We start from the raw sequence: 16416 nt of genomic DNA, 5'->3' as shown, positions 1-16416 counted from the left end.
CTGAATGCCTTCCATAATCCTGCTGAGAATATAGCCAAATTAAATATTTTATATACATCATAATCTCCACACTTATTTATTCATTCCATGGTGTTGAAAGTTGCATGCAAACAACAGATTTATACATTGTGGTTTATTTTCATTTGCCATCTATCTCTATTTGCTTAAGGAGTAGGTATATTAAATAAACTGCTGCTACTTTGGTGTATGATATTGTTGCTCAAATTGTTTATAGAGTAATACAATCAGTTTGTTCTAAGCAGACAGTGTCCAAGAAATTGGGTTTTTGTAGAAGCTATAAACAGCCATTCCTTCTTAGGTTACTGTATGTAGTTGGTGCTTTCTGCAGAACATCAGTTTTGATTGCATAGAAACAGCAATGATTTTTAGATCCTATTAACAACTAAAATGATAACTTAAGTGTGACCGACTTCACTACATGGAAGTAGTGAAGAAATACAGAAAAAATAAACCACTGAGACATGTTCAGAAGAAATTCAAGAACCACAGGTAAGTAATATTTATTGAAGATAACAGAAAGAAATGCTGTGAATTCACTGCCCTGAAAAGAAATAAGTTTAAACCCTCTTTTCATTTTCCCTCCCACTGTATAATGGCCTCTTCTGTCAGCTGGCCTGTTTTCATCTGCTTTTCATTTCCGCAACTATTCCATAACTGTTACGTTTTTAAATATATTTTATCAGAATTATCTTTCACAAAGTAGAGCTCTTAGGAGTAGATTCATCTGATGCAATTTCCTTTCTTGTAGTCCTCTTTTTCACAGAACAATAGAATGTAAAGTGGGAAGAAACATTGGAGATTTTCTAGTCCAATCTCCTGCCTTGTGCAGGAATCTAGTATCTCAATGCTCCCAAGGGATAGTTATCCAGCCTTAGTGTTCTAGCCTTGCCTTAGGCGGAAAACCAGCTGGGTGACCTTGGGCCATTCCCTCTCTCCCAGCCCTTGAAAGAATCAGACAATGACAAATCACTTCTGAAATTTGCAGGGACTTGCCAGCAATTCCAGTAGTGATGACTGACTGAAAGACACACGCAAGTTTGCAATTTTAGAAAGACAGCCAAGTTTTTATAGGTATAGCAAGATAGCCTAGCTCAGTGATGGAGAACCTTTTAGAGACCGAGTGCCCAAACTGCAACCCAAAACCCACTTATGTACCCCCGGGTGCCGGGTGGGTGTGGCCCATTGGGTGGGCGTGGCCCATTGGGCGGGCATGGCTTCGGTGGTCACTGTGTGGCCACCTCAAATGTTGCTCATGGGGAGGGATGCCTGTGGGGGCCGGGCAGGGTTGGGGGAGATCCAGGGGGTCTATGGCAGGTGGGACGGGCAGGAGGCTCGTCCTGTGGGGTGAGGCGAGGCTAGGCAGGGGGAAGGACAAGGCAAGGCGAGGCAGGAGCCGGGGTGGCTGCTGCCTGGCACCATCAGCCCCTGCACACAGTGAGTGCATGGGGACCAACTGTGTCCGTCAGCAGCCACAGCATGCCAGCCCCTCGGTTTCGGCATGACATGGCTGTTTGCCGCCAGCTGTGCCCATTTGCCGCCTCCTGCCCAATGCCGCAGCCATGAGTCCGTGGAACAAGCCAGGTGGAGGTAAAAAACCAGTACACCGGTTTCTTACCGCCGCCTGGCTTGTTCTGCGGCCTCATGGCAGCGGCATTGGGCAGGAGGTGGCAAATGGGCAGTTTTGGTGTGACATGGTTGTTTGCCGCCTCGCGTATTGCGCCCAATGCCGCTGCAATGCAGTTCAGCCGAAAGCGGTCGTGGAACAAGTGGGGCAGGTTCCCCCCCTCACCTGCCCATTCAGTTACAGATTTGGTGGCTCTGTAGGCAGAGCTGCAAAGTTCTCGTCTCTGACAGAGAAGAGAACTTCGTAGCTCTGCCTACAGAGCCACCAAAGCAGCAGGTGGAGTGCCACCATTGGCTAGAACAACGCGTCTGAGCGGAAAGCAGCTTCGGAACAAGTGGGGCAGGTAAGGAAAGAAATCCTCGCTCCTACCAGAAATTGCTTTTCTTTCCTTACCTGACTCCCAGCCCCGTGCCGTTTCTCCTTTGTGATCCGCTGCCGCCGCTGCATGCAAAGAAACAAAGGAAGGGGGGGTTTTTTTGGGAAAAAAGGTAAATCAATCTTTCACGAGAAGTTGGAATTGATTGAGTGACCCATTGCCCATATTTCTTGTATTATTTTAATCAGATGTGATCTGATTAAGAAGCAGAACTCAGTACTTCAGACAGGCCTTCTATCCTTTCCTTAACATCTTTGCCTATAGTTGATGAAATATTAACATCTTGCTCCACGGCCAAATATCCAGGCAGCAGAGGACTTTTCCAAGCTTCCAGAGTCCGGATCGCGCCGTAGGGAGCGCAAAATTGTTCCACGGCCATAGATACGGGGGGCAGCCCCCTGGAAAAGGCTTTTGAAGCCCCGATCCAGCTTCCGGAGGCCTGTTGAAGCTTCCCCTGGCTTCAGTTCCGTTCTCTGTTGCAGAGAATAGAGGCCTAAAGTACCATGAGATCACATGAGATCAGTAGCGTGAGATCTCGCTCACTGATCTCGCGTGATCTTACGTTATTTTAGGCCTCCATTCTCTGCAAATACACTGAAGGCCTGGAGCAGCCAAGAAAGTGAAGGATCTCGATCTTTTCAGGGTGAGTATTGAAGGCCTGGTGTCTAGGGAGACCTGCGGCAGGGGCAGGGAAGGAGGGTATAACCAGGGTGAATGTTGCAGAACCACTGCGGTCGCTCATAAGGGTGAACAACTGCTGTGCTGCAAAACTCGTAATTTCGGGACTTGCTCATAAGCACTAGGGGGTGCTCATCATGTAACTTTGAATGAGCGTTGTGAACACTCATAACTCGGGGATTACCTGTACATGCTAGGAAGACATGTAGTAGGTTTGTGTTACACTGTATTAAGATATGCTTAAAGTAATTTTGAGAATGAAACTTTTGAGAATGAGAATGAAACAGTGGGTAGTATGCAAACCACTTTCCTGTGCTACGAGTAGTTAGAAATATGGGGCTAACTACTCACATAAAAAAGAATACAAACTACCTAATAAAAGCTGGAAAAATGTATATGCTTGACTCTCTGATAAGGTTGAGTGATACTAAACTTGTTATTGTTTTTGTAAACTGAATGTAAAAGTAAACAAAACTGAAACCTATGTAGTTTTGCCTTTTATAAGTCAGAAGTTGAATCTATGTATATATAATTGTCAAATACTGCAAAATGGAGAAATCATCAAAAAAAATTCCTGTAAACCTGAGCATTTTCTTATTTATGATTGTAATTAAATATCTGATACTCTTACAACTGTATATGTAGCTAGTCAGGAATAAATGTCATTGAATTAACAGACATTACTGGGAAGTGAGAATGATTACCTAAGTTTCTATCATTAGCTAATAACCTCTTTGATTCTAGTTGGAGTTTGGAAAGGAAATTATGTGTAGCCTTGGAAGTTTAATAGTATGAACAGAAATATTATAAATTTCTTAAAATATGAACTAGGTTTTGATTTAGAATGTATGTATTTAGAATGTATTATTCCTCAATCGAACCACATCTACATGGAGGGAAGTGTGTAGTGGGGTGCTCCAGGGCTCTGTTCTGGGCCCAGTGCTCTTCAACATCTTCATCAACGATCTGGATGAAGGGATAGATGGGGAACTCATCAAATTTGCAGACGATAGCAAGCTGGCAGGAATAGCCAACACTCCAGAAGACAGGCTTAGGATACAGGAGGATCTGGACAGACTTGAACACTGGGCACTATCTAACAAAATGAAATTCAATGGTGAAAAAAGTAAGGTTCTTAGGCAAGAAAAACCAAATGTACAGGTATAGTATAGGGGGTACCTTGCTCAATAGTAGTAACTGTGAGAGGGATCTCAGAGTCCTAGTGGACAATCACTTAAATATGAGCCAGCAGTGTGCTGCAGCTGCCAAAAAGGCCAACACAGTGCTAGGCTGCATTAACAGAGGGATAGAATCAAGATCACGTGAAGTATTAATACCACTTTACAATGCCTTGGTAAGGCCACACTTGGAATACTGCATCCAGTTTTGGTCACCACGATGTAAAAAAGATGTNTAGAAGAATAACTACTTTCAAATAGGAAGAAGCGATTTGAACAATTTCTAGACAGAATTTTAATCAGTGACTCTGGTAGAAAATTAAAAAACTATGCAAATGAAATAATTCAAGAAATAGTGATTCAAATAATCACAGACCTGAGATCGTCACAAGAATTTATGCTCAATAATTTATTCACTCCTTTCGTATATAGTACTACCAAATCTGACAAGGACTCCTGATGTTTTACAAGCATCAGTTTTATAATTAAGACAGATTATAATTTACCCATGGTAAAATGAACCAACAAATGCACAATTAAATAATTGTCATAATTAACATAACTGAACAATAATTGATTAATAATATAAAAACCTACGGTATCAATATATTAACTACTACATGCTCTGTTGAATTATTCCATCTTAATCAAATACTGAAATGTTAAAGATGGGACAAGATTCACTTCTAAAAAAAGGTTAGTCCATAAGTCCAGTTTTTAAACACCTACTGGTTTTAGTCTTCTCCTTACTCTACTTTATTAAAAAGGTAATTAACTAACAAGCTGTCCTGAGATAATTATACTGGATGAGTTGATTTTAGTTGTAGAAGGCTGGTATTTTGAAGTAGGATGGTCTGAGAGAGTGATTAGCCTGAAATCACTCTGTCAGTTTCCATGGCTGAAGAGACACTGGTTTAACAGCTTAACTGTTATATCACATTTATGTTCCAGAAATCTATTAGCAATCAATGTAGGACATGCAGCACAAGAATGGTGGTAAGAATCCAGTAAGTGGGCCATTGCATTTTGTAGCACCTGCAGTTTCCATTAGTTTTCCGAGGTATCCCTTTGTATAGCACATTACTGTAGTCCAAATTAATAGTGATAAGAGTGTTAGTTACAACTGTATAGTCCAGTGATGGCAAACCTTTTAGAGACCGAGTGCCCCAAAACTGCCCCCACCCCTGATCCACTTCCCTGCCCTGCCCCCACTCTGCCCCTTATCCCCCGCCCCGCCTGCCCACAGAACCACTCACCGCCTCCAGGGCCCGCCGCAGATCACCCAGGCAGCCCAGCAGCACTATGGCGGCCACACCCTCTGCCCGCGCCCTGCAGCATCAACTGCATGATGGGGTGTGAGGGCAGAGTCTTGTCTACGCTGCCTGGCTGCCATGTCCTTGGCTGCGCTGCTCCATGTGGGCCATGCTCGAGGGCAACTCTCCTTCAGGGGGGCTGCTGGAGAGGAGGGAGTCGTGGGGAGAGGCAAGGCTGGGGCAACGACACGTATGCCCACAGGGAGGGCTCCGAGTGCCGCCTCTGGCACCCGTGCCATAGGTTCCCCACCACTGCCTTATAGTTTAGAGATCTGCAACTTATTCAGTCTACAGAAGACAATCTATTCTGTTTCTTTCTATCTCTGTCTCTTTGCTGTAAATTGGATTGATAGAAAAATGTCCCTGATGGTTTCCAAGCTCTGGAGATTTTGAAAAGAAAAGTTGAAAAAAATTCATTCTATTTTTTTTTAATTTTCAAGGGTTTTATTATATAATACATATTTTTGCAGGTCATTTGAGTTATTTATTTTGCATTTTTATTTATATCTGGAATTTTTTTTATGAATTATATATACTGCTTATCAATGAGTTCTTCCTATAGAACCTTTTTCCCAGTTCCAGTATTTACCTGCTTTGAAGACTAAACTTGAGCATAAGTTTAATCATTATACTGGGGGGTATCAATACCTTATTATCATACTGCAAGCCAGTTTAGCACACTTGTATGCAACTGAATGCATGCAAATATGTATGCAAATATTAATAAGTGAGAAAAGATAGGAATGTTTATTCAGTTCAAACACAATTTTATATAAAATTCTTCTTTTGAACTCCATTCAAATTGTAATATTTTTGTATGTAGTTTGAAAGGAAAAATAGCTTTAAAAACTAACTTTTTTTTGTAGGTTAACTGAATCTTCTGGATATTTAACGGATGGACCGATAAATTATAAATACAAAACTAAATGTACATGGTTAATTGAAGGATAGTAAGTATATTTTTAATTAATGTTGATTCTACATTGTAGCTCTTAAGAGATATTTGACAAAGTTATATGTAAAAAAATTGTTGAGTTTGCTATAATTGGTTGCAAAGATTTTACCAACTTTTGATGATTTTCTAAAGAACTCTTGATACACCAGTTAAATTTCAGGAAAAAAATGAGAAAATTACTGTTGAGAACTAAATATGAAATGCAGACAAGGAATATACTGTATGACTACTTCTATTTCCACAGAAGCACTATAGTTGATGGTCATATTTACCCACTACCTGTGAGCTTAACTGGCTGCACAAATGGACCTACAAAGTTAGTTGCCATGAAAAATGTCCAGCAATGCCTGATATTGGGAATTATTAGTTTGTCCTAGCTGTTGTTGCATAATACAAACTCTCTTTGGCCCAATAATTGCCTAAAGGTGTCTGATGTCAATATATATTTTGTTCATATCTTTGGTTTTCATATTAATCAATATAGCAGTTCCAAATAACAGAGATTGATTTTATTGCTGATAAGGTAAAGATATTTTGAAATTGGCATTCTTATAAATTAAAATAATACTAGTTTGAATGAGTGGATTATTCCTTTTTGATAATTTTCAGGCCACATTTGAATATACAATGAATTGAGCTAAATTGTTTCATATAATAGCCTAATCACATCATCTATATTTTAAGCTACATTTTCTAAGTTTAAGCATCAGGGCAAATGTGTCATAATAAAGTATAGTTTGCTGTTCAAGGTGAAGGAAAGAGTGTAAGAGTAAAGAGACACAGGTGGGTAAAGAGCCTGTTTCCAGACATTCCTATGTCTGAACCAGCAAATTTAGTTCCACAGCTCCAGCATATTGACTGGATTTTCTCATCTGCAAGTAAAATAAATGTCCAAAATTTATGTAATAGTTGTATATGCATACACGCACATATTACAATTTAAAAACTGCATAATCATAAAATGGACAATGGCATTTGCATACAAGTCTTGCCTTGAATCCTGTACTGACATATTTATATGTATATTTCATTATAAAATGTGCTATTTTCAAGTGCTTTTTCCTGTTTTTCTCTTCTAGCCCTAATTCAGTTTTAAGATTAAGATTTAATCATTTTGCAACAGAATGTAGTTGGGATCATATGTATGTTTATGATGGAGATTCAATATATGCACCTTTAATAGCTGTATTTAGGTGAGTATTTAAGCTTAATAGCTTTTATTACAGTGTTATAAAATGTGCATTAAATAGTTTTAGATGGGATTTCAATATGTAATTCCTCCTCTGTCGCCTTTTTAAAGATCCTTCTTTAAAGTATCCATTTCAGTATCCTCTACTTTGAACCATTTTTAGCAAACCCTGGTTTTCTTGCATAAAAGAAAGAGAGAGAGAGAGAGAGAGAGAGAGAGAGAGAGGGAAAGAAAGAAAGAAAGAAAGAAAGAAAGAAAGAAAGAAAGAAAGAAAGAAAGAAAGAAAACCATTCTTTCTGTCACTTGGGATTGAGGGCAAACTCTTGTTTCACCTTGTTAAAAAATGAAAACAATTCACTTGTGAACTTATTAAAAATGGGTGGAGGAACAGGTTTATTGGTTAAAGACCCTTCAGAAGGAGATAGACAGTGCAGTAGGTCAGGAAAAATTGCTACAGAGGACAAAAATGTAGCTGGAGGAAAAGGGAATTCTTTTCACAGTGTGCAACCAGAATAGAAATGAAGTATAGCAGGCGAACCAGACAGTGCTGCTAGTGCTGCTATTTCAGCAAAATTAGAAAACATCACTTTGGATTTGTAGCAAGAAAATAATATGGTCGTTGCTTTTTTCATGTCCTGGATACAGGTGGAGAAAAATATGGGATGTTCCCATTGAAAAAGACTTAGTGGCAACTTGGTTATATAGTTCACACTTAAGCCAATCTGTGCAAGAATTATGTCTACATTGTAAACCTGAATCTTTGAAATCAAACATATATTTAAAAGTTGCTTCTATGCACCAATTTGAATTTTTAATTTTTAAAAAATGAAATATTGCCTTTATGCATTTTGACTATATTATTTTATGGCAATCATTTCTCTTTTATTTTAAACGGCATTACATGGAAATCAGACATTTTTTTAAAATTGAAATCATTTAGAAATTCGGACTAATTCAGTATGCGTATATGTGTTTTGTTTTATACACTACAATGGAATGCAATTTTGCAACGCTTCCAAATTATGCTAAGAACTCATGTGATTTGTTCAAATCCCCAGCTTTTCACTGTTTATTAATAATACATAACTCTTATTTAAAATTCTGCAGTGGACTTATAGTTCCAGAAGTGCATGGAAATGAAACTGTACCTGAAGTAGTAACTACATCTGGCTATGCACTGCTACACTTTTTTAGTGATGCTGCTTATAATCTAACAGGATTTAATATTTTTTACTCGTAAGTATTTCTTATCAATTATGTTTGTGTTAATTAATTGGCAGAAATGTATTTCTTTTTGTAAGACTTGGAGCTTAAAACATTTGAAGTAAGCTTATAAAAACTTGATTTTTGACACTAATATATGTAACGCACATACAGCTTTAAAAATGTTGATGAAGAGGAATTCCATCAATAGTCAAGAGTTCTTTAAAGCAGTGGTCCCCAACCTTTGTGGCTTGGCAGACTGGCTGCGGGTGAGAAGGGGAACTAGGCCTCAAAGTTTGGGGACCATTGCTTTAAAGAACTCTTGACTATTGATGGAATTCTTTGCATGAGTGGATCTGAGTGAACATGTATGCATCGGCCTGCCGCTTGCACTGCCCGGTTCAGAATACGCTGTGGCCTGGAGGTTGGGGGCCCCTGCTTTAAAGAATACTTAATAATTACTGAGTTTAATGTATTTGTTATTGCAGGTAGTCCTTGTTTAACAATGGTAGTCAGCTGAAAATAGTGCCCTTGACCCCCTGATTTTAAAATTTATAAAAACAAACTTCAAGTGAACACTTTCTGATTTCTGATACTTTTTCTTCCATATTTACTTCTCGTGGAATATTTTGCTTTTTTTACGAAACTGAAAAGTGAGATTTTATTTATTTATATTTCATATTTCTTAACAGCCCATCTCCCTTGGAAATTACATATATTTGGCTTTTAGCATATTAAATGTAATTACTTTCATGCTTGTGTCTTGACTGATAAACAGAATGCTCCAAAAGGCCAAAATAGTTACCTTTTCTGTTTGATTCTCACCCCACATATTCATTATATGAATATTATATTTAATATTAATACTTAATACTAAAAATAATATGTTGGAAAATCAAACCTCTGTGCTGATCCTACTTGTATTTCTTTTGCTACAGTGGACAGAAACTCTTACAAAATTGGAATGATACAGAAATGTGTTTTCAACCCATTATTGTTCTTGACTTATTTCTTCTTCATAGATGAGCTTTAGTGTATAGTAGGCTAATAAAATGTTGTGGGAGAAGCATATAAATACAGCTGATGAACATCTTGTCACTGATTTCTGGTTGTGTTGCTTGGTAATTTTAAGTAGTCTGAAGGCTGCTGTTTGTAATTACGAGCTTATATAAAACAAAAAAATAACTTGAACATGTAAATAATGACTATTTCTTCTGATATTGTTCATTATAGAATTAATTCATGTCCTAATAACTGCTCAGGGCATGGGAAATGCACAACTAGTGGCTCGATACCAAGCCAAGTCTATTGTGAGTGTGACAAGTATTGGAAAGGAGAAGCCTGTGATATCCCTTATTGTAAAGCTAACTGTGGAAGTCCTGATCACGGCTACTGTGATTTGACAGGAGAAAAACTCTGTGTCTGCAATGATAGTTGGCAAGGTAAGTTAACATTTTTGCTAAAATGTATTTCATGGTATATGAAACATGTGAGGTTTATGTCTGTCTGTCTGTCTGTCTGTCTGTCCTCAAGTTGGGGGAGACTAGTAATGAATATACTACAGCTGATTCTTTGTTTAATTCACCTTCTCTTATTTGAAGGACTTCCCTTCATCTGTAGATCATTATCTAAGAACATGCAAGCTCCTGGCTTTAAAGCCTGATATACTTAGATGAACATTCCTTAGTTATATTGATGATTATATGGGTATTCTGATTTAATAATTCTAGGAGAATTTTGTGAATATCCTGGCATTATAACAGAACTGTACAGCTGGAACAAGCTGTTTAGACCATTGAATCTATTCAGGATGGATAGATAGATAGATAGATAGATAGATAGATAGATAGATAGATAGATAGATAGATAGACAGACAGACAGACAGACAGACAGACAGACAGACAGAAAGAAAGAAAGAAAGAAAGAAAGAAAGAAAGAAAGAAAGAAAGAATTCTTTATTGGCCAAGTGTGTTTGGACACACAAAAGAATTTATCTCTGGTGCATAAGCTCTCAGTATACACACAAATAACAAAGTGATAGGTCATATAATCATAGATCAGAATTGTAATCATTAATCATAAGTTACAACAAGTGATAATCATAGATACCAATAGGAGAAGGCAGTAGGCAAGATGAGAAAGATAAGAAAATAAGAAAGATGAGATGAGAAGGATAATAGCAATACAGCCTACTACATGGTTAAATATCTTAGGCCTAAGACAGTGCTGTGGAAATTAGGTGTTAGTAGAGTGATGGCATGGGGAAAAAAACCCCTATATTTGTGTATAATTGTTTTGGCATGCAATGCCCTGGAGCAGTATCCAGAGGGGAGAAGTTGAAACAGTTTATGTCCAGGATGTGAGGGATCTGTAGATATTTTCTCAGCCCTCTTTCTGGTTTGTGCAGTATACAGATCCTCAAAGGAAGGCAGGCTGGTTGCAGTTGTTTTTTCTGCAGTTCTAACTATCCATTGAAGTCTGTACGTGTCCTGTTTAGATGCTGTGCCAAACCACACAGTTACTGAGGTATAAATGACAGAATAGGAATTAAAATGAAAGCATCTCTGTCAGCTCACCACTTGCCTGGTTAATTGGTTCCCTATCTATGTGATAATATTGTTAACAATTTTTAAAAAAAATATTTAGTTGGAATCTGTCTTCTGTAAGTTAAAATTTGCTATTCCATGTCCTCTATAGAACAGATTTTGACCTTCTTATGCATGATATTTAATCAGATGTTTAAACAATGCTGCAATGCCCCTCTCAGTCTCCTCAAGTCTTTATTTAATATTCCCAAATTCTTCAATCTTTCTCATTTTTTTAAATTGAATCTATTAACCTGTCCAGTTTTTTTGAATCCTTAAAATTTGTTCCTTGGAGTAAGAGAGAGAGAGTAATAAAGTTTGGATCTGAACAAAGTGGATCTAGTCAATTTCAAGATCTGAAGATTTTGCTTCTGTCAAAACAACCTAAAATTGCACTTATCTTTTTGTAGACAAATCACATTGCTGATTTATGTTCCATTTATAATCTGCTGTTCAGAGGTCTTTTTCATAAGTTATAAAATTCACAAGTGAAGAATTTTCAGTTTTCTCTGATCAATTTTGTTATTTCCAATCCAGTCCTATCAATATAATTTTACAGTTATTACTGTCTTCTATAGTTTTAGATGTCCCACCTATGTTATTTGATAAACGATTATTCTGCTTTTTCATTCAAATAAAATAATTGAATAATAGGGATCTCTTCCATCAAACCGTGAGAAGCTGTTTAATACCTCAGTCCAGTTTATCAGCCAGTTATGCATGCATAACTTTTAAGCCAGCAATATTGCCATTTAATTGTCATAATGACCAGCCAACCTTAGCTAGCTCAGAATGTCATGGGTGCTTTGTCAGAAGCTTTACTGAATCATGCCACTGGATTCCATATTATGATATGAAAAGTTACTTTATTAAAAATGTAGTTCAGCAGAGCTTGCTCTTGACTAATTCACGTTGAGTTATCACTAATCTTTAAAAACGCTTATATTTTTATGATCTGTTCTGTAATATTTATTGATTTATTGCTTCCTTGATCATCCTTTTTTGATCTTAGAAACAATATTTCCCTTCCTCCAGTCTTCTGGCATTTCTCTTACTTGTTTCTGTCAAGTTTCAATCCTGTCACTTCATGCTTTTTCCCCAATGTAACAAATACAAATACCTTGCTGAGGGAAAGGGCACACTAAAACAAAGTAGAAAAACAATGCAGAGCAAGGCTTCTTGAATTCTTTCCAAGCCTTTTACCAATGGTGGCAAAGAAGATGTCTGTATTTTCTTTTGTGTAATGACGTAGTAGAGACTGCTTTGTCTACTGCTTAGAGTAGTTACATATGCGTTGCCTCTGTATGGCTTTTACTGTTATGTTGTGTCTGTATATTTTTGTCTATGTGCTGCCCTGGAAAGCATGAAACAGGCTTCATATACTCTGTTGTGCACCTATGGACAGGTTCACACAATAGAGTTTGGGTTTTGCTGAGTATGATCTGTGAACTCAACAAAGAGGAGTTGTTTAAAGAGGAGCAAACACAATGGATTCTAGATTTCTAGACTTATAGGATTAATGGCTTGTATGGATAATGGTACAAAAGAGCCTTGGAAATGTAAACTGTGTTGATGATAATCAGTTTCATGCTTTGGAAGGAAATGGTACTTTATATAACCAAGTGTAACTGGTTATATAAGCAGCTGGTTTTGCTTTTTAAGAATGTAAGAATTTTATATAATGTAGTGACATTTATTGAAGTTAAACAAGTTTGGAGTCTAGAGACCATAAAATACTATCTTGCCAACATTCATTACTGAATGAAAGCTCTGTTTCAATTAAAGGCTAGTGAAAATAAATTTGTAATTTTTTTCCTGTTCAGGTTTCTAGCCCCTATGAAATCTATCCATGGACCCCAGGTTAAGAACCCCTGCTTTACGTAATTTATATCAATTCTCTTGGATAGGAAAGAATAACAAGAAATTGAGTTAGCTTTGCCTTTAATAGAAAAACATAAACTTTCAAGCATTCCTAATTGTGAACAGCTGAATGTCTATAGATTCCAGATATAACCTAGGAAAATGGCATTCTTTACTAGTTCTAGAGACCAACAGGGATTGCAACCTAGTTGGCAATGTTATTATACCCGCAGAAAAATGGGTAAATAGCTAATTATATTTGAAAATGTTTATGAAAGCTTATTTCTCTTTATCTTGTAGGGACATGTGATGAAAACTTACTCTCCCTTAGCACTTTACTTCTTGCATTTTGTCCTTTGAGCTTTACATGTTGGAGAAAATATGTGCTATGCCATATGAAGCAATGAGGAAGACAAATCTGCTTCTGTCATTCTATTCTGCTTCTTAGAAAGGGAAACAATTTGCAGATTTCCTTTAATGAGTGCTTTGCATACATCACCCATCAAAATGAAGTGTTCCTCTGATGCTCAAAACTAGGTGGTAGCTGAGTGTATCATCTCACAAAGCACTAATACAGTTTTATTTGGTTTTGTCTAAACAAACCAGCCAATAGGCATTGCTTAAAATGGCTGATTTTGATTTATGTTCGTATGAATCCAGTACTGATAGCATTCATAAGGAAATTTTATTGGAAAAAAAGCATAATGAGGGAAAGTATACCCTGTGGACAGGGTCACACACTCAGTTTTGTGATTTGTAAACTATGGTCAGTACCTTAGCGCATATTATAAATAATCACATTCTTTCTTTCCCACATTGCCACTTGGGAAAGCTACTTACGTTCTCCTTATACCTTACTGTTTGGAGGGAATTCTTTACAGTTTGAAAAGGAATTGGAGGGAATTGATAAGCATGTCCCAGAATTACTATCAAGAGTTTATTTTCTTTTTATGAGGCTGGGCTGTTTGAAAACCTTTTTGGTTTTGGGCAGCGTGTTTTGGGTGATTACTTTTTTTTTGTGGTGTGTATTTTCTAGAGTCTTTCATGCACACTAGTTGAATAATGCTTACTCATTAGATTGATATTGTAGATCTTGGATGCTTGTAACTGACCAACTGATTTATTGTATATTTAAGTGTTACACTGTATTTTAAATGAATTGCATTTGATCTGATGGAAATTTGACATACTGAAGATGAATGCATTTCAATTCTCAGTTCTGCAAACTGATATGAGCACAAACTATTTCAGAAAAATGGCCTTCGTGAAATAATAGACCAAAGAGATTTGCTCCAGTCAATCAAAAGAAGTATTGGAACAAAAAAAACCCCAACATCCTGAATAGGTACCACGTTCATAAAAACACCACAGGACATTAAAGATTTAGTCATTAGCTACTTCATTTCCTTCTTTACACACAGCTAGAAATTTTCATCTTCTCTCTTTTATTTGGGAGAAGATTTAATGCTTTCTTTCCCAGTTCATTTTTTTCCTTCACCCAGCTATGCCTATGTCCGAAAGAAAAAAATGGCATCATTGAGGCATGGTTTTACTGGTATAATTCATAAAATAGTTTAGAAGATTGCCTTGACCATAATTTGAACTGGTTTATAGAAAGTTAACTGAACCATGGCAAGGTGTCCGTAAGTGTAGATTCATCCCCCTTTGTCTTCTAGAGAGATAACTGTTTTCACATGATTTTGTGACATTTATTGCTATTTCATTTGCTGTGAGGGTTGAATGAAAAGTAATGCTTCCATCTCCATAATGTTAGTTTAAATAGGCATATTTTAATAAATGAAACAGGAAAATAATCCTTGAAATCAGCTCTTTTGTTACTGCATTTACTTCTCCACATAATCATTTGCAACATGCTTCTACCGACGATGGACAAGCTTTTAAAAGCTGTCACAAAAGAACTCCACACTTTGTCTCTTCAACCAGGTCCTGACAATTTTTTCCACCTCCTCATTTGGGTGAAACAAATGCCCATGAAGATATTCCTTAAATGTTGGGAGAAGGTGGAAGTCAAATGATGCCAAGTCTGAACTTTATGATGGATGGGGTAAGACAATGAGATCCAACTTCACAATTGTCTTTTGGGTGGCTTATGAGGTATGAGGCCTGGAGTTGTCATGTTGCAGCAAAATTTCCTTTCTGTTATTCCAACTCTACTTAATAATTATTTTAAAATTTTGGTGTTACAATGTAGCACTCAGGCAGGTTCAAAGAAATGTGTGTGAAAAACATCATATGCGATCCCAAGAAATGTAAACACAAGTCTTCTTGCTGAAGACTAGGTTTTGAATTCTTTTCTGCCGGTGAAAATTTGTGATAATATTCTATGGACTCACACTTTGTTTCCAAGTCAGTGATGAAGCCAGTTCCAACAGCTGTCATTTCTTCATGTGAAGCTGTGAAGAAATTTTTTACCTTCATTCTTGTACAGTGACAAATGCTGACAAATGTCAACTCTTGACATTTTCTTTTTGCCATCAGCATATGAGGAACCCATCTTGAATAAACCTTCCAATATTTAGGGACATCAGTTATGTGACCCATGGGTTCATGTGAAATGCCAAGTTTGATGGTAGTTGCTCTGTGTCCATCAGTTGTCCATAAACAGTTCATCAACCTTTCTGATGTGAAATTTGTGCTGTTTCAGGTTGTCCACTTTGATCTTTATCATTTGTGATAAAGATCACAAATCCACTCTTCCCAGTATAATTGTTTGGCCCAGTGATGCATAGTATTAATATCAAAACAGTTATCATAAATAACCTGCATTCAATGGTGAGTTTCAATCAGAAGGATTTCCTTGGCAGTCAAAAGTTCAATCAGTGTATTGCTTAAACTGCAGCAATGAGTATATCATGAAAAATGACTTCAGAACCTTTTCTCACAGCAAATTCCTGCCAACTGAAGGAAAGAACCAATGTGAAAGAACATACCAGAGCTTCCAATACATCAGTACTGTCAACTGCTTTTGACTTGCAACATTGGAGTCATTACTTTCTATTCAACCTTCGTATATTTAATAATCCAAAATTTGAAAGAAAGTTTGCTGTATTATAATTGAAGCTGCTAACTTCAACATTAATCAAAATCAGTATTGGTAGAATCTTATTGTAAAATTATTTATAGCCCTGGAGCTGGCAGTATTTTATTCATGAATTGCTATTTATTTCATTTTACAGATATTTGTAAAATAATTATTCCACTCTTACTATCTCTCTCTGACAATTTTTCAGATATTTTGTATTGTTTTCTACTTGCAGATTGAGATGAACTTGTGACAATAAAAATGGCAACTGTTAACATCTGTTCTTTTTTTTTTTTTAAATCCTTTGTGGCATGCTAAGATAAATTGCATTTTCCACTGAAAAATAAAGGGAAATTCTATTAATGAGATGCCTGAGCAGAAAAAAGGAGG

General features: G+C 37.0%; 1 protein-coding gene across 1 annotated transcript in view; it reads left to right on the top strand.

Annotated features, from left to right (window-relative positions):
• Positions 1 to 16416, top strand: part of ATRNL1 (attractin like 1) — a 471655-nt gene that overhangs the window by 27721 nt on the left and 427518 nt on the right. Inside the window, exons 2-5 of the mRNA XM_015815816.1 lie at positions 6057 to 6140; positions 7225 to 7338; positions 8442 to 8570; positions 9771 to 9979. Coding sequence (XP_015671302.1) covers positions 6057 to 6140; positions 7225 to 7338; positions 8442 to 8570; positions 9771 to 9979 — 536 coding nt within the window. The remainder of the gene's footprint in view (positions 1 to 6056; positions 6141 to 7224; positions 7339 to 8441; positions 8571 to 9770; positions 9980 to 16416) is intronic.

The sequence above is a fragment of the Protobothrops mucrosquamatus genome, unplaced genomic scaffold, assembly GCF_001527695.2.
Source record: "Protobothrops mucrosquamatus isolate PMUCROS unplaced genomic scaffold, P.Mucros_1.0 scaffold378, whole genome shotgun sequence".
In the NCBI taxonomy this organism is placed as follows: Eukaryota; Metazoa; Chordata; class Lepidosauria; order Squamata; family Viperidae; genus Protobothrops; species Protobothrops mucrosquamatus.
Note: the sequence above shows the minus strand (reverse complement) of the source record. Positions and strands in the feature narration are given on the sequence as shown.